Genomic DNA, 24,569 nt, shown 5'->3' on the forward strand with positions numbered 1-24,569 from the left:
TTTAAATTCAGATTATAATATGAAAATTAAGTTTTATAGTTTATACATTTATCTTTACAATGTCTAGTTATACATGGACAATGTCGAGTTCTATATGTATATGTGTCCCTAGCCCCTGTTTAAACTTGTTGAAAAGAAGGAAAATATGTGACCTTCAATGCACATTGTAACTGTCTTTTAGAGAGTACAAGTAGTTAAATTAGCTCTAAAGGTAACCGCTAAAGTGTTTTCCCCTCATATTAAGTGTCGGGTGTGTATGTATCCTGCATAACTAGTAATTTGAGATAATGTATATACAACAGCAAACAATTAGAAAAAGTGCAAACATTTTTTTACCAAAGTCAGCAAATCTTAAGAAGATTTTCCATGTGTAAGCATATCTTTTTTAAAGCTTGAAAATACATTCTGCCAGGATTCATCAATAAGTGTATTGCTTACTAGGTATCCATTGGACAGTTAGAAAAGAAATGGACCATCTGGAAGGCAGGTATACATTAAAGAGTCAGAAACAGTCATGAGCGCTTCTTTTTGAAGTCATGGTAGGACATTAATCACTTAAAAAATGGCTGTGAACCATTGAACTTTCCTGTTAAGCCATGAGTGAGTGATAGTGACTCAGCACACAGTAAACCAGGAACCTAAAACTGACACAGCAATATGGAGTTCAGCAATCAGCAATTGATTTATATTCCTTAATGTTACCCTGTGCATGCTGGGGAAGGCTCCAGTTCCCCTTGACTCTAAGTTAAACAGCCTTATTAAACCAAATACATCTTGACTAATCCTACTCTTAATGATCTTTGTTCTGAAGATGTTTTTAACAACAACTTAAGTGACATAATTAATTGCCTCACATGGAAGATAAGGTAGAACTTAAAAAGGGGATTTTGTGCCAGATTTCTGCAAAACTACAGTACCAAAATATTAGCATCACACAGCATTAACATAGATTCAAATATGAACAAAACATATAAAACCCCAGTATTAAAACAGCTTTGCCTAAAAGAAAAGAGCCTTTTATCCTGAAATGATTTTCATTATGGTATTGGAGAAATAAACTCTGTCCCTTTAAAAGAACTCTACTCTATCTCCTATTCTCCATGCCCCCCATATCTTCACCTTCCCACTCAGCTGCTCTCTATACTCCAGCTCTGTCTCTATCTCTCCACACTCACTGCTCCTTCTCCCAGCAGCATCCACACACACACACACACACACACACACATACACAGACACACACAATCCCATCTGAGAGGAAGAACAGAAACAACAGCGCTCTGTACAGCTCTCAATCCAAGCCGTTTAGGACGTATACAGAATACACCCACTTTGTCTACTTCTCATCTTCACTGGAAAAAGGTAGAAAAGCTTTTAATACTTTTTTCTGACTGAAGGATTTTTGGTGTGTGTGTGTATGTGTGTGTCTTCTGGATTCATTTATCAGTGACACTGCCACAGGGTAAATACATTCATGACCAGAAATAACTAATAAGTCAATGAATAATCAGTATAAAGAGAAGATCTGAAATCTGCACTAATAATTGTCTTAATTGAAGCAAAGATGGGTTGCAAAAACTAAACTAAAGCACTTCTTCAGAAGTACCAGAGGAAACTGATTTTTTGGTTGGGAGCTTGTCTAACTCATCTGTAGCCTCTGCACTGCTGATTGTATTGGCTTTCAACTAGGGGCAATACTGTGGTGTGGTCTTATCTCTTGTTCTGAACCTGTGGTGCACTAAAATGTCAAGTCAAAGTAATATGGGCTCACGGTTATAAATCAATGATGCTTTCGTATCATAGTGTTGCAGCTGGAATGGCAGCCATTAGAAAAAAGGTTGGCATTAGCACATCAGGGTTGTTCCTCACTTCCTTTAATGGTTCTTCTCCTATACATGACTTGTGTGATTCACTTCTCAGGAAACTCAGCGTGTTACTTCAAGCTTTGTGTTGCTTTGTTGCACTCCTGATTTACAGAAGTGTCTGGGATTCCCCTGCACTGAAACACTCTCACTTCTTCTCTCGGCACATTTCCTCCTCTGCTTTGGGCCCACTCATGCTGCTGAGCATCGACTCCTTCATGCACATTTTACACAAATAAAAGCTGCTTAATACAGAACAATTATAATGCAGATGTTTGAATTCTGTACCTTTAATAATGTTGCAATTGAGCACCTTCAATTTCAACCACAGCACACTTTTTTCATATTTTGAATAAAATGGTAATAGAAGTCTGTAATTGTTTAATTTTTAAATGCATATCAGTTACACGTTCTTAATCATAAAAAACATGTAAGGTTTTTGATATTTGTTTTATGTTTTAGTACTAATTTAAGACCATTTTACCTACATGGACCTTAACACTCTTATACTATCCATTAGCTTTCGTTAATCCTTCCTTGAGTCTTCAAATCGCATGATATGAAGGCATAATGTGACAGAAAATGTATTTTGAAAGTCTTGCCTGGATATTATGACACTAATGTTGTCACTCATGGACACCTGTGTCAGTTCTCTATCACATGTACTTGCTTCTGTGCTGTCGGTCTCCTGATTATCTCCAAAACAGCATGAGAGGCATTATCACAGAAATGATGAGGAGGGCTCTTCATGAAGCTGCCGCTTTGACAGTCACTCCTGGGCCAAAGACAGCAATGAGATTAGACAAGAATGGACACAGGGAAGTACACAGCTGGTAGTTACACATGACCAACAACGGACCTACTAAGAGGGAAAAGCTGATGTGTTAGTCTCTTATTAAAAAGCAGTGCAGATGGCACTAAACTCTGATTTAATCAAAGCAGAGAATGTTTATTCATAGTAGGACATCTCAACACAGCAGCACACACAATCGCACACACAATCGCCAGCCTTTAGGACTAAAGTGTTGACACATGACATCAAATTTCCATCTAGGGTAAAGACCATAATGTGTCATTGCAGAGCTAGTTCTTCAGCAGTGAGTATCTTTTGAATTGGACCAAGCTGTGCTGGTCAGCAAGTACAACTCTGACCCAGTCAACATCTATTTTCCTCTACACACAGAGAGGAAGAGAGAGAGGAAGAAGAGCCCCAGCGAAGCATGCATATTTTAAGTCACTTTGCGCTCTTCAAGAGGGCCCTTTTTTCAATAATCCATTATGCATAGCAGCTCTGGCTCTCCCTGGTATTTCTCATACCTTCTTGACGTCAGTTGCCATTTGTGAGGGTTACCCTGGCAACGGCCAGCCTCCCAGGGAGATGCATGGTGGATAAGACGGCCCTGATAAAGCCTTTTAAGGTTCTTCTGTTGCTACACCTTTTAATTGCCTTTGATATAGTGGAAGTATTACATGGAGGTCGTCAGGGTGCGTCGCCACATGTGGGCAGAAAATAAATTGGAACGTGTAGATAAAAATAGGCATTGAGGAGCTGCTCCAGATTGATGTCCCATTATCTCCACTTGATATGATCACCTACATATCAGGCTCAATTTTTAGCAGTCTTGTGAACTGAATTGGACATGATAGAGCAAATGCTGGCCTATTTTTACTCTCAAATCTTCTGCTGCACAAAAAGCAAATGTGTTGTCATTCTATATTTGCAAAACACAAGAAAACGATAGAATTAAGTCTGCAAATGAATGGTGATGATATAAATGATGGTGAATGATGTTATTGTGAAGTCAGCTCCAATTTCTTCTTTGCCCTTAAACCACACTCACGTAGATTTTCTTATCAATTTTACCTGCTGTAACTTTACTTTAAACCAAATTTGTGTTTATGCAAAAATGTCTCAGTTATCATCAACATTAAAGTTGAGATACCGTACAGGATACCTGTTCCAGGTTCCGGGAGGCTTTTTATAGCCTCAGCAACATGTGTGTCTTTCTTTTTTTTTCAGACACCAGGCTATTGTTGTGCTATTTTTACAGTGTCAATCTGCTCCCTCCCTCTTCTTTGGTTGCTAAGCAATGGGCCTTGGGACCTGATTGGCCGAGGATGTGCTTTTTGACACTATGACTCTGATTTTCAGCTTGCTAATGTATTTAGTCTTTTTGCTCTTTGGGCTAAAAGAAGAAGATCTGACTCTTCATTCATTAAGTGATTCCTAATTTTAAAATGTAGTCTCTGGTCCCAAAAATGTAAAGTGTATTGTGGTAAAGATTTGATTGTCTGCTAAAATATAGATTTGGATTGATGTTGCTTCACAGTTGGATTATTTGTATCAACACTTGAGCATGCGTTGAGCATTTGTTGAGCAAATTTGAATTAGACAAGACAGATAATTTGGGACAGATCAAGATTATGTTATGAACAAGTTATGACAGAAACCTGTTAGTATGTCTATCATACTGGTAAATATAATATACAATAACAGTCAGACATCATAATCATTTGTGGTTATGGGTTTGAATGGGTCACCTATTTCTCCAGTATGTGTGGATTTCACAACATAAACAATAATTATAGGCTGCCATAGAGGCATAAATACACTATTTCTTAATTTAAATAATAATTGTCTAGTCACATGAGTTTGACTCACTGTACATTGCTACATTCATTTTCTGTAAATTAATACATTTGTAATTTGGCCCATTATCAGACTGCACCAATTATTATAAACCACAACATATGTTTCTTCCATCACGCTAATCCTAATCCTCATAATGTGTTTAGGGGGAAAGTGGTCTGACACACCTAAACTACTGTATGTGTGTGTGTGCGTGTGTGTGTGCTTGTGCGTGTGCGTGTGTATGTGTGTGTGTGTGTGTGTGTGTGTGAGTGTGTGTGTGTGTGTGTGTGTGTGTGAATTCAATTAGACTTAATCTCCCCCCATGCCTCTCCGAAAGGAAACCAAGGGCTGGGCAACTTTCATCTTCCCTCCATTGATTGTGGCTCGTGCAGAGATATGGAAAAGCTTATCCCACTGCTCCCTTTCATTGGTCCCATTAAAAATTCATCCTGTCCTAATGGAGAGAGATCCTTTTCAATGAGCCAACTGCAGGCCGACTGTGGTGTGCCGGGGTGAGATTTGGCACAGCTGCCTCCTGGCAAAATCCAAACCTTATTTCAACCATATTATGTCTGCAATCCATTTATTGATGTGCTGTCTATTTAAATAATAAGTCTACAATATGTCTGAAAATAACGAAAAGGTCCTGTCTCACAGACTAAGGGCCAATGGGAACATTAAAAAAAAAAAAAAATCCAAATATTTTTTATAAACAATTTTGGGCTGCACTGTGGCAATAACTTCCATCTAAAGAGGAGCTGAGTGAATAAGTAATGTCTGGCATATGGCTACATAAAGTCTAAGTGTGCCTTTTCATCTCTTCATTTCTTAATTGACAATTCGCTTACATTAGAATAACAACTATACATAAGCAGGATTTGTAGCTGTTCACATATTTGTATTCATGAACTATTTTCAGTGCAAAATATTCAGAAAAAAAGAAAGAAATTAAATCACATTCGCCACACTATTGCTTATAGTTCATAATGTTCAGTCTCAATCGGTAATTGGAGGATTCGCATGTAGGCTACCCCAAGTAGTAAACTTGAACAATACTTTTATTTTCTGTCAGCCTGTTCTGACGCTCTCCAATAGACTCTCGGCTCTGATTTATTCGGCATCTATATATTTTTTTTGTGTGCTTATGAAATGTGACTTTAAAATTATGGGATAAAGTCCACAAGGCCTACTGCTGCTACTACTACTACATGTTTTATAGGTCTCCTATTTGTTTCCTGTATCCCATTTGGTTCCTTTTTGTTGAGGGGGCTGGCAGACGGTACCACTTCGGCGGTAGGTTACACAACCCATTTCAGACATTTTCTTAAGCCAAAGAAAATCTCATACCAGATTGATTTGAAGTTGACTTAAATATATCGAGTTTTAAAAAGAACTGGTAGCCTATTTTTTGACTCGGTATAGTGGTTAACAATACAAAGAATTAATATATTCATGGCCGCGTACCCCTCCGCGTAGGCTGTTGCCATGTTCCCACTTTCATGGGTGTGGTGATTAGCTTGCTTGGTGAAAATTTTTAGTCTAATCCGACCCGTGTTGCACCTCTGCCCGTTTGAACCGAACAAATAGTCTTAAAATTAACACGTCCCCCCTCTTTGATTTCTCTCACAGCTGGGAGCATGGTTTTCGTTTGAAAACACACCGTTGTGACTCGGGTTGGAAAGACGGACAGAGCCCCCAAAGCCTGTTTCAGGTAAGGACGTTGAGTCTTGATATTTTGATGGCTTTTAGGCTATTTCCTGCTTTACTCGCGGTGGTGTTATTGTGCTTTATACAATATTTGAGAGAGCAAAATGTCTGCAAGTTTGAAATATAATGGGTCAAACAGGAGCATTGTGGTTCTTGACACAACTGTTCCCAAGCTTATATTACCTCAATGGTGTTTTTTTTCCCTCTCTAAGCTGAAAATTCACTGCTCTCCAAACGCGGCCTTATACGGGCTGTGTAATTATTCTTTGACGGAACTACATGGGAAATAACCATATACTAAAAAATACTTATTCAAATGTTCCAATTTCATGTAGCAATTTTTCTCATTTGCGGTTTCATGACACCCTGCATAGGTTTTTTCATTTTCTATTAAATATACATGGCAGTCCTCCATCTGGTATGGTGACGGGTGATGGTGTTGCTTGTAATAACAGGAATGTTTCTCTGCTTAAATCACTTCACGAACACCTACAACAGATTAGTCTGTTCACCGTATGATTTAGCTGATGGATTCTATCTTTGCTGTCATTGACAAATAATAGGCTACAGTATAGTTGGTTACAAGTTTAAACTCACCAATGCATGTTATCAATATGCAGCTCACCAATTCGGTCTGGTTTGTACTTTTATACAGCTTCCGTTGTTTTGGCTGTTGTTGTAGTCTTATAATTGCCACCTTAATCAAAGATAAAGGAGAAGGTTGGGTGCTTCATTTAAAATATGTGTATTTATATATCTTTAAACACAAAATGTGGTTTAAAAAAAAAAGGGAATTATGGTTTCATTATCCTACTCAGTAAGCAATATAGCAAAAGTAAAGAAACTTTCTTATACAGGGTGTAGGCTACAATTCATTTCCATTCAATAGTGATATGATCAGAAAGGCAATACATATAATGCTCATGATAGATAGATAGATAGATATGCTTACACTATACAAACACCACCAAGTCGTACTTTGTAGTTTAATTCTTACAGCATTTAAAGCGGAAATGATTAATCAATTATAAGATGGCATAAAAAGTTGGCAAGCATAACCATTATTGCATAATCGTTTAGGTCAGTCATTGAGCTGCATTACTGAAAAAACTCTTGAATGTGAGAATCTTATTACTTGTCTCAGTCTCATATCATTGTCGATTGAACATTTTGAAGTATTAATGAAAATAAACCATTTTGAGGTGTCGAATTAGGGCTCTGTAAATGTTTGCCACTTTGTTTACTTATAAATAAGTCCAATATTTTTTTTTTTTTTGCAAATGAGCCAATATTGAAAGTTACAGCCTAACAGCCCAGATAAGACAACGCTGACTGAAATGTTTGTGTCGTAATCTTGAAAAATTAAATAATATATGGTCCTGGGGTCTAGGTTTATTAATTCTTCAGTACCTGAAAGAAATAATTCATCAACGTTCTTTTGGGATGTTTCTTCTGGGATACAATTCTTCTCTCAATGTTAGGGCTGGGAAGCAAAGACATGTTCTAAGAGCAATAAAGGTGATACACAGCCTTTTCCTTGGACATAAATCCAAATTCATTTGTAAAAAATATCCATTATACTGGTTTCAACCATAGTAACCCAACCCTATGTTACTGAATCTTTTAGCTCAGATTTGTTTAACTGTTAACACAACATTTATAGTATCAGCAGTTTTTATAACTTGACCCATTTGTGAAAATATGTCTTGTCCAAAAGTCCCTTTCTAAGTAAGTTCTTTTAGTTTAATTTATGTATTATGTGACCACATTATCCATTCTGTTTTGTGTTACTGTTAGTTCTGTGTAATAATAAGTAAAGCCAGTTGTCTTCCTTTTTCTGGACTCATCCAAAACACCACCATAAAGCTCTGACTTAGTTATTTATGACAGCTGACAACAAGGAAGAAACGTAGCCTCTTACCTAACTGGAATCTCACAAGCTATTTCCTCCATTCTCAGGATGTTTTGAATAATCAGTATGCCAATTGAACAAGTTAACACCTGGTGGAGCTCCGCTGCTCCATCCAGTTTTCACTTTGACACACACAACTCACGTGATGAGTTTCCATCTTACTTTCAATAAGGCCCCAGTGCAGGCACTGATTGCTAAAAAAACTAAGAAGAAGATTAGAACATTTTAAAGAATGTAAACCTAACCATCTGAGGGGTACATGATCATATTGTTTTTCTCAGGGTTGTTTATCATAAGTAAAAATAATAATACACGCAATTGATGAGGAACTCTGTTCTGTTCGACAAAAAGTGACTGATATGATTTTTTTTGTGTCAAACTGAAACACAGAAACACCCCACCCCCCTTTGTTAATAAGTCTTATCCAGAGAAAAAACCCAGCCATGTAGCTTAATATACAATTATGTACAAAAAGTGCATACAGGTTAGCGTAATGTAAAATTAAAATCTTATAATTTTGTATTGGAAATAATCATATTGCATCCAGCTCTTCTCGGGATAATGATAAGTGTTCACAGCTTGCTATAGTTCAAGAACATTTTTGTAAACTGGCTCTTTATAATGTTTGTTCCTTAACTTACTGTCCATTTCATGTTGTTGGGCCCCTGTGGCTCTTGGTGTAGCTGCACTGCCTCCACCACCTGCTGCTCTGTTAACCAGTATTAGATCATGGTAGAGGCAGATGTGACTGACTTTTAACTGTATGTGACCTAACAGAAATTTGCAAATTGAAGTTAAAGAGGTACCTGATAATCTGATGAGATTCTATGGTGAATAGAAACACATCTGTTCCTGGTGGTACTATGTTCATTTGACACTTTGTGTATATTTCCTGCTGAACATGAAGTATCACTGAGTCAGCAGGGACACACACTGAAGGGACAGTGTCTCCAGTATCTATATTGTGTCCAAGCTTCAGTGACAATGTGACACTGATTTTACTACAGAGAAGTATATGGGATCTCTCTGTGAGTCACTCTGTGAGTTGTTCACTGAAAGTGAAATGTGTCCAATGTCCATCCATCTATTATATTAAACCCTTATCCTGTTCAGGGACATGATCGTGCCTATCCCAGCTGCCATTGGGTGAGAGGTGGAGTGCACACTGGACTGGTTGCAAGTCAATTCAGGGGCGGACATACAGAGACATAAAACACTCAAATTCACACAATTATAGAATCTCCAAATAACCTCACAAACATGTCTGGAGTACCTGGAGGGAACCCATGCATGCACAGTGCAAACTCTATGCAGAAAGTCCCTGTCCGACAGGGATTTGCAGCATGAAGCTTCTTGCTGTGACAGCGATCACCACTGCACCACAGAGCAGCCATGTTTCCAATGTGCTGAACATTTTAAGAGTCATTATGAACCACCTGCATTCACATTTGATTGTGAAACTGTAAAACAGCAGCCTGAAGCAACAAAACAGATTTGCAAACAAATCTGACTGACTTAAAATGGCTGCAACTTAACATACATTTTATGATCAATAAATCTAGTCACTCACTGTACAGATTTTTTGGTCAATAAAAATTCAGGAAGTCAATAATCAAAAATACCCATCATCATTTTCTAGTTTTCTATTTGTTTTTTGTTGACCATTTGACAAAAAAAGATATTCAGTTGATTACCAGGGAAGGCTGAGTAATAATCACTGACATTCACTTATGGAAAACTGCAAGCATTTTTATTATTATTTTTTTTTAATCGTTACTTGTTACATTTTATGATTGACGATGGTACAAATAGTTTATTAACTGATAAATGTGTGATTAAACCAGAGCAAATTGTCACAGTCCCGTATAAGCAAAACTGGCATTATTTAGAGACTGTCCCGACACAGAACAGACATAATGTGAAATAAATTATTTTTATTGGGCAAATGTGGTGATTTAAAGGTGATTATTTATCCAGTTTGGTAGTCACTAACACACAGCTTTATATTTCTGTTGGCTGAAATTAGCAGCCAATATAGGCCTACTACAGATATATCGGTAGTTTATGTTTTCTTATATGCTAGATGAAAACTGTAGGTTAAAAGGGGCATTTTTAGCCATTGTTTAGAATACTCTCAATATTGTCTGAGGCATAACATCACAGCTGAGCTCACTCAAGAATTAGTTTACAATGTATGGTCAGCTACATGTTCATTCAAATCTTTTTGTAAGATTTATTTTTGGGCATTTATGCCTTTTATTTGACAAGACGGTGTCCAAAACAGGAAATCACCCGCTTGGAGGACTCAAGGACGCAACCTAACCACTAGGCCATCGCCGCCCCTCAAGTCTTTTTTCTTCTGAAAACCAGCCATCTGATACCTTTTACATAGTTATATCAGGGCACCAACCATGTAAACTGCTTCAACTGCAAGATCCGTAATCAGGGAACGTTCCACCTCTTAAATCAGTTTATGTATCAGTGTTAACATCCCACATCTGTCGGACACTTACTTTTGCCTTTGTGCATTTTTGTCACAGTTCTATGCAGAGGGCAGCTTTTTCAATTCAAACATGGTAGTCTCCTGTTTGATGCTGGGAGCTTGAGCATGCAGTGAACGCATTAGATGGATGTGTCGGTGCTTGGTTGCTTTATGATAGGATGACAGCTATTGCCTTATTGCTAGCTTCACAGACCTAACGCTGGTGGTGCCAAGCAGCACTATCTACTGTAGCTGCCAGCCCAATACTAAACAATAGGCAGCTCCAGCACACAGTCCTGTCTTTGTGGCCCCTGATACTCTTCTGTGCTCTTTGCGCTGCTGGCGGCATTGCTCCACATAAACAAATGGAGAAAAGACACACACACACACACACACACACACACACAGAGAGGGGACTGCTTACTTTGGATTTTGACTTGAATTTGTAAAAGGCAAACTTTATCTAGTTTTTTGTGGGGACCATTTGCCATAGGGCTGCTTTTCTCGGCTGTGGTTTATGTGGTTCAGCAGTTATAAATGAGTTGTTTTGGTTTCTAAATGACTAACATCTAAAATCCATGTGTGAAACAAGATATCTAATGTGCCACCTTTGCAAATCACTGCCCAGGCATGCATGGTCCAAGACAGGTTTGTCTAAGATGACAAAGTCATAGGTAAGCTTCCCTACGCGTCCTTTTTTTTTTCTTCAGCGTTTTCTTCCATCACACCTGCGTAATTTTCCACTTCATCTTTCATGTGCATGGTTGCCTTTTACGTAACAAGCCTCAGGCTGAAAAAAGTTGACTGAAATATTTAACCGAGTGTAGAAGGTCATATCGGGTGTTTTGGTAGTCCTAAGTGGCTCTCTGTGATGTGGCAGATTTCAGAGGCATACGGTATAATGGATCCATGGCAGTCATAGGGCAGCACCACATCACAGGTGGGCTGACGTTGAGGGCCTTTCTTCAGAGGGGTTGCGTCAGCCGGGGGAGAAAGTGATGTCACTCCTGTGAAGCTGAAAGCATTGTACTTGGTGCACTGTATCTACAAGAGGAGTTCCCGCCCATTTACACTAGTTTAAAGGGAAGTCTAGGCATCATGATTATCAAATAATTGATTTAGTAAATCATTTTGTATTTGTGAAATGATTCATTGATTTTGTTTTAAGTAGATAACTCTCATACTGAAGCGATTTCCTGTACAGAGGAAGGGCTGTACATGGTCTAATTGTTGAATTATAGAAAATGGAACTGAAAATTTAATCTCTGAGGGTTAGACTTCAGCAGCAGAGTGTAAAAAAAGCCTTTTAAATGAGGTTGGGGGTTGTGGGGCGCGGTCCAAACATTTCTGAGGAGTGTCTAAGTGCTTTGTGACCCACATTCAGGGTCCCCAAGGTAAAGAAACGGCAGCCTGCATATGCATACACACACACACAAACACATGCATTTATGTATTAACAAATGCTCGTGAACTAACAGATTAGTGTTACACAGTGCACTGATACTAGAAAAGTACGACAGAATCCAGCTGTTTAAAGTGATACAATACCACCTTTTATAGCGATACTCTGTGCATGACAACATTTTGATTAGATCCATTTTCTACTGTCACTCCCAGTATGCATTGTGGGTGTGCCAAACATTGGTTTACTCTCATGGTGAGAAGCAGAACGAGAGCCATGGCTGCTAATGTTTCAGATGCTACTCTTGCCAACCGTCCACCGGTCCACGGCTTGTTGAAAAAGTAGACGCACAGAGTGAAATATGACATTATTTTGCTTACATTGTTGCCAACAGTCAGGGTCACCCCTCGGTCACCACATGAAATATTGTTGACTATTTGAGAAGTACTGCTTTCACACACACCGTGATACATGTGTATTCATATTTTTCCTTTCCTATCTGCATTTATTGTTTAATAAAGCCATCCAGACCTGCTACAGTACATAGCATACATAGAGCACACATAAACGTTTTGAATCTTTGGGGCTGGCAGAGCAAACAGCGCGATGCAACAACACAAAAGGCTGATTGAGTCAAAAAGGTCAGAGCCTCGCTCAGATGGCCTTTTGAACCAGACTGGGGGTGTTTGAAGAGCTATGCCACCCTCTGAGCCCCCACCCAGCCCCACCCTTTGCAGCACCATCCTTTGGTCTGAACCCATACAGGATACCTGTGTTTGTCTGATGGAAGTTCCCATCCTTCACTATCCGTCTGCCTGATGAACTCATAGTATTTCTATCTCTCTGTCTTGCAGGTGTCAGCTGGTAAAGCTTGTGTGTGCGTGAGAGAGTGTGTGGGTGTGTGTGAGTGCGCTTGCAGGCGCGTGTGTTTTCCCGGCCTAGTCGGTATTTGGAGCAGAACGTGGCCTGAAAACATCACAGAGGGACAATGAGTGAGCTAGAACAGTTGCGGCAGGAAGCCGAGCAACTACGCAATCAGATCCGGGTAGAGTACAAATTTACACGTTTGTTTAGTTGATTTGTGGAAATTTATCTTCAAGACACAAGCTTGGATACTTACTTGAAATCATTTTATCCCATTATTATTATGTAAGATAGAAATTATTTAAGATTTTTCTCATTATCTGCATGTTTGAGTAATGAATACACATTTCTGAGGCAGTTTCATAATTGATTAAAATATGTCAATAAACATGATTAGTAAGGTCTTTGTTTTGTTGCAGGATGCCAGGAAAGCCTGCAGTGACTCTACTTTGTCACAGGTAAGATTTAATGTTTCAATAATCAGTGATGTATGGACAAACATAAGGTGTCCCTGAATTCATATCTCACAATCAGTATTCACAAACATAACATCATTGTTCTTTGTTAGGTGATGTCGCCCTGTTTTTGATGCATCAGCTAGATTGAACTGTCCCTGATGTTTGTGTGTGTGTGTGTTTGTGGTGATATTTATGTTTGGGCCTGGAGTGTGGCTGCTGACATGTCTTCCTGTGTTTTGGCAGATCACAGCTGGTCTGGACTCAGTGGGCCGGATACAGATGCGGACACGACGCACTCTCAGGGGCCACCTGGCCAAGATCTATGCAATGCACTGGGGGAGCGACTCCAGGTAGTGTTCTTACTCTACAGACTGGATAGGAAACAAACCTTATTATTCTACATGATCCCTTTTTTATATTTACTATAGTAGACTAGCACCAAGGGCTCATAGTCTGTAGGTTTTGTGTTGCAGCCAAACATGGACACACATTCAGCCAAACTGAGTGATGTTTAAATATAATCATCAGTATTGTATTGGCATTATATCTGTAAAAACTGACCAAACTGCTTAAACCCTAACAGTGGTAATAATACTTAATATCTTATTTATTTGTGTTAAATATGTCTGTGTCACTCTTTCTCTTTCTCTCTGTCCATCTGTCTCCTAATGCAATGCACTGGGGGCAGTGACGGCAGTCCCAGGTGTGGGGCTATACTACTATCTGTACCACTACTATTACTTACTACTACTACCCCTACTACTCCTCCTACTTCTAAAATTCTACTAATATGACTAATACCACCATAACTGTCACTCCTGCTACCTTCACAACTACTGTACATCTGACTGAGTGTTACCACTGTGATGCAGCCTCACTATAATGATGTTCACTGGGCACTGTGACAGGGTGCCACCACAGCTTACTTAATAATTCCTTAAAGAAGCAGTTTATAAGATCTAAATCTTTTGGTGTATTTTTTTCCTGAATATTCAAAATTAATCAGAAGGGAATTTCCTGTGCATCCCAAATGGACTATGAATGTTGTTGCACACTTTGAATTTTGCCATTAAACTTAAAAACTGCTTTTTTAACAGTTTGCTATGATTTGGAGCACCAAGAATTATCAGTCCACATGGAATAATCCCGATAGTATGCATGAAGTGCACTGATCTATATCCACAGCAAATGAACAGGACGATGTAGCCAAAAGTAGTTCTTTTAAGTGTTGTAGAGCTTTGTAAAACCTGGAACAATGTTTTTTCTCTGTTAAAACCTGTGTTGCAGTCTAACAATGCTAAATTACAAAGATAAATTCATGTATTCCTTAAAGCTGTAATAGGCTACGTTCTCCTGGTTATTCAGTTTAAATTGTGTGTGTTTGTGTTGATGTGAATGCATGCATGTGTGTGTATATAGCACCCTCTGAGTGAACCAGCTTGAGGCCAGTGTTTATTTTGTATAGCAACTGACATTTGAGCATGATTGCTCTCCTCTTGATTGTAGCATAGCACCGTCAAACAACATCCTGTTCCTGGTGAGAAGAAAACACCCAGTTAGGGTGGGGGAAGGGGTTCCAGCTGTTTCTGCATCTGCACCACCTCTTAGCTCTTCCTCTATTCAGACAGTTTTTACTTCATTCTCCCCTGTCGTCTCTTTCTGCTCTCCCTTCTTGCCCCACTTCAGCTTCTCTCTGGTGCTTTCCCAATCCCTCCGGCTTCCACCTCCCACCCGACAGTGGAGACTTTTACATAACTGTGTAATAAATATTAGATGAAGCAGACATTAAAAGTGGCTTCCCTGAATATGGAGACTTCCACCAGGAAGGGGAGGATGAGTGAAGATGAATGGAAACAGGAGAGAAGAGTAGGGAGCTCATGCTGAATACTTTTTGTTTGAGGGCCTAATACTGATTCAGACAGTGTAGCACAACAGTCTTGAGAGGTGGCTGTCTCTTTCTGCATTTATTGATTGAGATGCATGAAACTTTTATAAAGTGGGTTTTTCTTTTTTGTGAATTTAATTTCATGCTATTATTGTTTTTCCCAGGTTACTTGTCAGTGCCTCACAAGATGGAAAGCTTATTATCTGGGACAGCTACACAACAAATAAGGTGAGCGTACCTTCAAATTAACTTTGAGTAGACATGTTCTGCCATCAGCTATGTGCTGCTCCTTTCAGATTTAACTAACACTCCTGTACATGTTGTGGCTTTATAGATAGCCTGGAGCTTATTTACAAATGATGAAATCAATGTGGTTGGTTAAATTGCAATATTATAAACTTAATTTCAATTAAAAGCCTTTTTTTTCTTATGCCTGGATTGCTCTGCAACTTCTGGTTTCTCCCTATTACTCAAAAATATAGATAGATAATAAAGGAAATGGTTCTGTATCTATGTGTGTTTTATTCATTTATTATAACTATGGGGTTTCTATACTAAAATGAATGGAGATAATGCTTATACTAACGTCAGAAGAAAAACTACCCGAGTCTGTCTTGTGCTCGCTTCTTGCACTAAATGTTGGTTTTTGCATCATTTCTGTCATGATGTAATTATGTTACCATGTTGGTTAAGCCACATCTTTTGCAACCCACACAAATGGAGAAAAACATCCTCTAATGTATCTGTATTTCAGAGAGGTGACTGAACTTTGTCAAATTACAACGTTATTTTGTACATAAATATGTTAATTGACCTCCAAGCCAATTGAGCTTTATAAACTTATCAACATCACTTTCTTATTATATTTAATGAAGGAATGACTCTTGACTCTCCTTACCCTCAGATGCATGCCATCCCTCTTCGCTCCTCCTGGGTAATGACGTGTGCATACGCCCCCTCTGGGAACTATGTGGCCTGCGGAGGGCTGGACAACATCTGCTCTATATACAGTCTGAAGACCCGCGAGGGCAACGTGCGGGTCACCCGGGAGCTTCCCGGACACACAGGTAAGCACAATGCCTACTATAAATAATGTTAACAAAGAAATGAAATGAGTATCTTTTGTAGACAGGACTTATGGATTCATTAACCCTGAGCATGTTGCTTTATTTTTCTATACATAACTATGGTGATCATGTTTCTTTTCCTTATTCTGTCATGCTGGCAGCGCTCTAGCATAAATGATTTGTCGTATTCCTGTGCAAAACATGTTTTCATATCACAGTTTATGACTTTAGATATTACATGAAAACTGGGCTAGAACTTTGTTGACAGTAAATTTCAGTAGGTTTATTTGTACACCAACAAGAGAGAGGGGGTACTTTTTTATGATGCTCAGAATTTGCCTTTGCAGTTTTCTTTTTGGCTGATGTACAATTATAGATGGAGGGAGTTGTGTGTTACCTACCCCAGGTTTACAGTACTGTATGAACATGCTTGCTTGAAGAAATACCTCAAAAAAAGAAAAAAGAACCCCCCCTGCAAATGTTTAAACTTTTTTTATTTCAAAAGCTACTCATAAGGGCCACAGATTAATAAACAGGACAAGGTATCCCAGATCAATTGAAACAAACAATCAATCGATCAATCAACTAAGCAACATTTAGGAAAGGTACAGTGGCAAAGAAAAACTTCCTTCAGGAGGTAGAAATCTTGAGCAGAACTAGACTTGTGTTGAACAGTCCTCCAACTGTGTTGGGTTTGGAAAGTGAGATAGAGGGAGATGCAGGAAGAGAGACCGAACAACAATGAGTTAAATAGACGAACTGCTACAATGCCTGTGATAATGGCAGTCTAATATTAACATTAGCAGCTGTAATGATAATGAAATGTGGAGGAGTAACAGCATTACAAACAGGATTGACACATCCCAAAACAATTCTTGCTTGCAGTAGGTGACCATGCGAGCAGTTTAAGAGTTAAAGCGCCTTGCATAGGCTGACTGATCGAGCAGGGCGCAGCTCTCCTTATAAACTGTTGTTGAACTTCTCTTTCTCTGCAGGTTACTTGTCCTGCTGTCGTTTCCTTGATGACAACCAGATACTGACCAGTTCCGGAGACACCACCTGGTGAGCACCTACTCTCTGCTCCTCCCTGAACTTCTTAAAAATCCAAGCTCTCATAAAACATTTGTTTATCTTGTTTCTTTGCCACACTTAATAGAAAACCTTTTGTTATGATTAATACACAAAGTGTAGTTCTTTACTTTTGAAAATAACGGTACTTATGCAAAATCTGTTGAATAATTGCAATAACTTTGTAATGTCCACATAAAAGTAAACATTGTCTATATATTAATAGCCTGAAGCGAGACTTAATTTTCTTCACTTACAGACTTCACGTGGTGTATACTCGGGGGACATTTTCTTACTCACACCTCTCTTCTTTCATTTAGTGCACTGTGGGACATCGAGACAGGCCAGCAGGCCACCAGCTTCACAGGCCACACAGGGGATGTGATGAGTTTGTCTTTAAGCCCAGATTTCAAGACCTTTGTGTCTGGAGCCTGTGACGCCACATCCAAGCTGTGGGATATCCGTGATGGCATGTGCAGGCAATCTTTCACCGGCCACGTGTCTGACATCAATGCCGTCACCGTGAGTACTGAAACTTCCTTCACACACGTCTCTTTACTGTTTAAAGGATAGCCAGACTAACATCGCTAGGTCATGTTTCTGTTGAAGTAATCTAGAGTATATTGGTGGAAATAAAGTATTAATCATGGCAAAGTGCTCAGGTCACTATTTGACGTGTGTACACTTATATGTGCCCTGAATGCTCTCTCGGTCTCTTGTGAAAGACAAGAAGAATCTTTTAAGAAATGTAGCCCCCCCATAAGCTAAAAAACAAACATAATAATTAAACACTTCCTATTTTACTTCCTTACGTCTGGTTCATTTCTTTATTTGTCACATAGTTTTTCCCCAATGGAAACGCCTTCGGCACAGGCTCAGACGATGCCACCTGCAGGCTGTTTGACCTGCGTGCTGACCAGGAGCTGATGATGTACAGCCACGACAACATCATCTGTGGCATCACCTCTGTCGCTTTCTCCAAGAGCGGCCGACTGCTCCTGGCTGGCTACGACGACTTCAACTGCAACGTCTGGGACACTCTGAAAGGCGAGCGAGCAGGTAAGAGACAATGCTCTATTGTTTTGTTGTTGTTGTTTTTTGTTGTTAATATTTCAGATGACAGTTGACGGGGCGTCTCTGTTAAAGGGAATACTTCAGCTTTTGTAAACAGCCTTCATGTCCCTTGTACGGGTGGGCAGTAAACCAGTGTCCAAAAATGTACTTTTTAACTCACCGGACAAGTTGGTGGGTAGATGGCAAAAAAAAACATCGGCCAAGTATATTTTTACATGCCAAAATAATAAATTATGTTTGTGTCATATGCACATTTGTTTCAGTACATTTCATTGATCCTTGTGTCTGCAGGAGAGATATGTAACTTAAAACCACAAAGATTTATTTCCAAGCTACAATGTAGTGAGAACGGACCACAGTGACGTATTAAAACATCTTTCTCTGCTCTCATGCACAGTAATGAGTTGAGAATTGCATTGAGGAGAAGGGTGGGTCGTAGTACACAAAGATGCATGAATATGTGTTCATAGACGTGATGCCTTGTAATACTGTAATACAGCGATATTGTACCGTTACCGCATATTGCTCACCATCAGTCCCTTGTCGTTTCAATCCATTGGATCAGTGATGATTTTACATTATTTTAAGTGAAGGATAACACCACTGTCACTTTCAGCACATCCACCAAATGTTTCATTAATCCAGCACTTTGAGACTTGATTTCCTAAACTACGTTTTGTTTTAAGATGGAAGTTTAAATCTGTATTTCTTGCACATGGGCTACTTTCATGTTCTTGTTCAAAAATATTTGAACATTTGAATAAAGTTGGTCTGCTGTGGCTCAGTAGGTATAGTTGGTCACCTCTCAACCTGTTTGATCCCCAGCTCCTGCAGCCACATGTCCGATGTGTCCTTGGGCAAAACACTTAATCCCAAGTGGCTCCCGCTGCTTCGTCAGCAGCGTATGAATGTGTATTAATGGGATTAGTTACTTCTGATGGTCACTTTCTATAGCAAGCACTGTCATCAGTGTGTAAATGGGTGTGAATGGGTAGGTGTAAAATTTGCACTGGCTCTCTCTTTTTTTCTTTAACTTTTGATCAAAAGAACGATTAAATATTTTACTAAGCACAGCTTTCATACTGGTAGTTGTATTATACTGGTGTTTTGCAAAACTTTAATCGGTTTAAGTGTTGCTTTTAAATGAAAGATTTAGTCTCTAATTGTGTGTTACAATTAAAGAACGCAAAATTACCCTCTCATTAATTTTCTTAGTTTAAAGTTAATGTTGCAACTAGTCAACGATCTGGTTATTTCATTTTTTGCACTTCAGAAGCAGTCATTATTTGCATCCTCAAATTATCATCCCAAAAGGCCTTTATCCATCCTAATCAGTAAGACTTGAAAGCATGTTGAATATATAATGAGTAACTGAGTCACTTATATTTTTCTATTTGAATGGCTATTCACTTTGGCATGAGACTGTATTTTTACTAAATAAACATTTTGCTCTCTTTGATTTATTTTACCTGCAGGTGTGTTAGCGGGCCATGACAACAGAGTGAGCTGCTTAGGTGTGACAGAGGATGGCATGGCTGTGGCCACTGGCTCCTGGGACAGTTTCCTCCGGATTTGGAACTAAGACAAATCTCTTCACTGTGGTACTCAATCACTGCCCACCAACTTCCCTTCCCACAACTCACCCCACATATCCCAACTCATCAGCTGGGCTGGACCTGTGGGGTGCACACTGTGTCAGCCGAAATCATCCTTACTCACCCCGACCAGCCCACTTGTGAGAATGTACCAACTCTTTCTACCTTTCCAAGTGATGTTTTTCACCCAGCTACTACAAAGAATCAAAAAATAAGAGCCTTTAAGTAGTTCCCAGTTAAAAACAAAAGCCTAAGTTATAAAGAAACAAAGGAAAAATTGAAGATTTTGCCTGTATGCAAATTTTCAGGAAAGCGACAAAAAAATGTCTGTTACTATGAGAAACAACAAACAAGATGACAATTGATGTGTAATATGTAAATGTATATAAAATACAGTATATATGTATAGCATTATGTGTGTATATATGCATCATATATGCATATATAATGTGTATGTATATATTTTTGTAGTTCATTTCTCACCCTTGAGTTTTTATTTTATTTTAGGGGTTTTATGTTTCTTTTAAATGTAGAGTAGTTCTTCAAAAGACAGAAGCTTTTATTTGATTCTGTGTTCGTACCAGAAAATTTAAACATTGAAATGCATCAACATTTAAGGTAAAATTCTAGTTAAATTTTCCAACATAGGTATCTGGTACTTCTGATTTAGTTCAGCTTGCTCATCCAGCAACAAAGGATGATTTTATAGGTAGAAAATTAAATCTGCAGGAATATAATTTGGCCCAGTTTAACTCGCATTCTTTGGATATATGTCTACAAATTCTGCGTTCATGTGAATGACAGCTGTTTTTATTTCATTTTTTGAATAACACAACCCCTGGTTTTCCTCACCACTGTCTTTTAGTTTAGACAGAAGCAGTCACACCACTGTTGGAGTGATGAGGAAGAGAACTTCAACATTAACAAGCAGTGTTTTCAGTTTTTAAGTATTTGATTCTGCTGTTGTTCCAGTGTAGAAACCAGTACATTTTAGGCTAAGATAAGAACCTAATTTTAATGGAGGCCCTGCCTTCCCCTCTTGCCACATGGAAGGTGGTTTCAAATCATCTGATGCTGAATATCTGAAGGCCGGTTCATTCCATGCAAGTGAACAGCTTTGTGCTACGATTGATATACAAATAGTGGCTCCAAAAACAGGGCTTTCCCATTATTACATCCGAGCCTCCTGTGGTCCAAACAGTTACATAATTTTCCTTAAAGCTGAGACTCAAGTTGCCCATACAAATGAAAACCATGGAGCAAAGTGCATCGCCAAGAGGCAGAGCACATTCTCTCCCAGCAGAAGCTGTTTTTTTTACCTGTGAGTCTGTAATGGCGCTGAGGCCTGTAAGGAGGACAAAATGTTAGAGCTTGTCTGTTATTATGTGAAGATACTGAAGCAACACAAGTGGCAGGGACTCTGACAGCGGCCTATGGACTAAAGAAAATATGTTTGTCAGAGCTCGGCATGTCATTTTAATCTTTTTTTATTGTCTCAATGAAGGATCAAAGATCCCTTATAGTTGTCAGCAAGGTGTGAACTGAGTGTCTTCACTGAACTGAGTCATGTTAGCCACTCCATAATCACACCAGTGCCACCACAAGCCTGTAAAAAAAGATTCTAAATGTGTAACACTTTGAGCATTCTTTTCTCCTCACCAAAAACATGTTAATGAAACTGTTAAATATTGCTTGTGAAGAAAGTACACTTGGTAGAAAGAAATGTACGCATGGTAGAGAGCTAGAAGGGCACTCACAAACTGTAGTACAAATGTAAACCATTGAGCACATGTGACTTATTTACCCATAGAGGAAAGTGGTATCTCTGATTTGAGTATTCTTGCATCACACATCTTCCATTATTTTAGCTCAGATAAGGCTTAATTTTTAACGACTTATACACATAATGTACGTGAGTTGGACCTACCCATCAACTGTCTCTGGTGCCTATCTGTAAATATGAAAGTTTGACCCACATGGGCTGGATAAAAGAGGGTGTGTGCTCCTGTGAGATGTGGCACTATTGTCTTCATTCTGCCTTATGATAGCATTCATACTAGAGGGTAATACAAACATCAACTACAGAAATGTTTTCCACCTCCTTTTTACACACTGATCAATAAGGATCGCTTATTATTTTTCATTTTCCAATAGAAGCACATTCTGATCTTAGAGAACACTAAAAAGAGCATGCTTACAGAAAACCACAACAACCACATGCAGCTTTAAACTGTGTCTTAAAGCAAGTGTTTTACATCACTTTTATACTATTCTGCTTTCTACTACTACCGTGCAGTTTGTAGTATTTATTTAGGTTCAATTGTAATGAATGAAACCCCTCTTTGGTATATTGACTTCTTTTAGCTGCTTTTACCAGGCTTTGCATTAATGAATCCATATTGAGAGAATGTTGAAAAACAGTTATAGTTTCAAGCCTGAGAATAACTTTGAGATGTGTAGGATGTGATATGTATTGCATATCAATGTTGAGGCGTGTGTGTGGGGAGGGACGGGAAGGCGGCTGATTCGCGTGTGTATTTCGATAACCTATAAATCTAAGTGTTACTTCATCATTTGTGCCAATATTATGCACAGACCCTGAGCTGTGAACTGAAAAACTAGTCAATGTGACAAAAAACATGTTGCTCACTTTACTCAAGTGCCAGCCTTCTCCATATCCATCAATTATAATTCTATCTGAGAATGATTTCTGTTCTGACAAGTAGACTCCTTTATATCTGATTTCTTTTTTTTTTTTTGTATACTAAAGTGTTAAGTTGACCGGGATGTTTTTGATTAAGGTTTGTATTCAGTCAGGTGTTCAAATCCCCAGATAAAGGTGACAGTTAAATGATTCAACATGTTGGGAAATTCTGCCTCCTGATGGTTGTGTGAGTAGATCAGAAACACCCATGTTTGTCTGCAAAATGTTTGCTGGCCTACAACCAGCAGCCTGTTAGCTTAGCTTAGCATGAACACTAAAAAACGGGATAACAGCACAGATTTGTCTAAAGGTTAAATAGTGTAATTTTGTTTATGGTGACTACTGTAAGTAAAAAGGGCAACTTACCAAACCAGTTCTTGTCTGGTAGCTGTAACTTCTTTCTGCTCGTTGCCTGGTCACAGGTGCAGCACATATCAGCTAATTTAAACTAAATTGTCGTTTTTGAGATTTAAAAAAAAAAAAGATAAAAATGTTTGGTCTTTAGAGATGATGCAGTCTGATTGTTTTACCATAAAGTATAGCCAGCTTTGCTATGTCCCTATTTCAGTCCTTGTTCAAAGCTAAGCTAGCAGCAGCCTCCATGCTAAATTATTCATTGACAGACTCGAAAGGGTTATCTACTCAAACTTTGTGCCAGTGAATAAAAAAACCTTATTCACTGGAACTGGTGAACCATTGTATCGAACCCACTGTTTTCATTCAAGAGCTGTTTGTAATTTAGAAGAACAAAAAAAATACACTGTAGCCCTTAACAGCTGAAAAGGGGGATTGTGTGTATTTCGTACAGTGATAATCAGCAGACAAGCATTTCTTCGCTCTTTGTGTAATTCTGCAGTATTAGCAGCTGGAATCACTTCTACGTGCCTGTGCAGTTCACTCATCCAAGTAGTGCTGTAGACTTATTAATCAAAAAGGTGCTTGATTACATTTAATTACATTGTTGTTTTCTTTTATCAGAAGATTCCTCCAGTTTATTCTCAGCTACACATCTCTTGTGGAAATCTTTTGAGCTGATGCATTTACAGTATTGTGTGAAGTACCAAGCACAGATTCATTGGTATGTTTGACACCAGTTTGTCTGCAGATCAATATAAGCTGCCATTGTCAACCGCAGTGCTACCTTTTGACTTCAAAAAGCCGATCTGAAAAATGTTAGCACTGCACAAGTTCAGGCAGTATTATACAGGACTGTATTTGCACGACTGTCCAATGTAATATCTTAAACTGAGAAAATATTTAAACCTTATCAACATTCAACATCAGAGTTGTACGGCAGCCAAACACTTGCATCAGTTGTCACATGAACACCACCACAGCACCATCACATAATAAATGCACTGCCCTTTGACTCCACAACTCACTGTTCTGACATTTTTCTTGTTTGGATTTTATTTATTGTTGTTTTTAAGCCAGTAAAGACCAGGGACTTGGTGCCATGATAAATCTCTTACAGTGCTATTGTGTGAAATTATAATCACTTGTTATGGAATAATTTTTATAGTCTTTTTCACACCTGACCTTTTTTTTTTTGTATTTGTACAGTGGCTTGGTGATACTGATATGTTGCCATGAGTAATTGTAACCAATAAAAGGCGTCTAACCAAGAATACAAATCCTGTCTGATTTCATTTACAAAATATATATAAATGTATGTAGACATGTACAGTATTTGTCCCTTTAGTAAAAATGTTTGTAAGATGTGTATTTCTAAAGTCCATTATAAAAACATGTTTCATTCATAAACAGACAGTATGTCATTAGGTACCTTTTAAAAATTCTCAGTTTTTCAAATAAATGCACTCGTTGGTGGTTATATATAGTGACAGATTTAATTTGATC

General features: G+C 38.6%; 1 protein-coding gene across 3 annotated transcripts; it reads left to right on the plus strand.

The window, feature by feature from the left end:
- The first annotated feature begins 1,197 nt into the window (after positions 1 to 1,197).
- LOC132964305 (guanine nucleotide-binding protein subunit beta-4) lies at positions 1,198 to 24,343 on the plus strand. 3 transcript variants are annotated; one of them, XM_061033626.1, is made up of 12 exons: positions 1,198 to 1,359; positions 6,121 to 6,202; positions 12,849 to 13,039; positions 13,278 to 13,316; positions 13,560 to 13,666; positions 14,005 to 14,019; positions 15,366 to 15,429; positions 16,106 to 16,268; positions 17,264 to 17,330; positions 17,657 to 17,858; positions 18,179 to 18,395; positions 19,886 to 24,343. In XM_061033626.1, the coding sequence occupies exons 3-12, from the start codon at positions 12,983 to 12,985 to the stop codon at positions 19,990 to 19,992; spliced, it is 1,038 nt and encodes a 345-aa protein (XP_060889609.1). In that variant the 5' UTR covers positions 1,198 to 1,359; positions 6,121 to 6,202; positions 12,849 to 12,982; the 3' UTR covers positions 19,993 to 24,343. The 3 variants fall into 3 exon arrangements, with proteins under 3 accessions (XP_060889609.1, XP_060889608.1, XP_060889610.1); XM_061033625.1 differs by lacking the exon at positions 1,198 to 1,359 and having other exon boundaries at positions 6,003 to 6,202; XM_061033627.1 differs by lacking the exons at positions 1,198 to 1,359; positions 14,005 to 14,019 and having other exon boundaries at positions 6,004 to 6,202.
- Positions 24,344 to 24,569: the final 226 nt, after the last annotated feature.

The sequence above is a fragment of the Labrus mixtus genome, chromosome 3 (genome assembly GCF_963584025.1).
Source record: "Labrus mixtus chromosome 3, fLabMix1.1, whole genome shotgun sequence".
Lineage (NCBI taxonomy): Eukaryota > Metazoa > Chordata > Actinopteri > Labriformes > Labridae > Labrus > Labrus mixtus.

Coding starts and splice junctions, on each gene's coding strand:
- LOC132964305 (XM_061033626.1), top strand. CDS start 12,983: ATGAGTGAGCTAGAACAGTTGCGGCAGGAAGCCGAGCAACTACGCAAT. Junction 13,317..13,559: donor GTGACTCTACTTTGTCACAG/GTAAGATTTAAT, acceptor GTGTTTTGGCAG/ATCACAGCTGGTCTGGACTC. Junction 18,396..19,885: donor TCTGAAAGGCGAGCGAGCAG/GTAAGAGACAAT, acceptor TTTTACCTGCAG/GTGTGTTAGCGGGCCATGAC.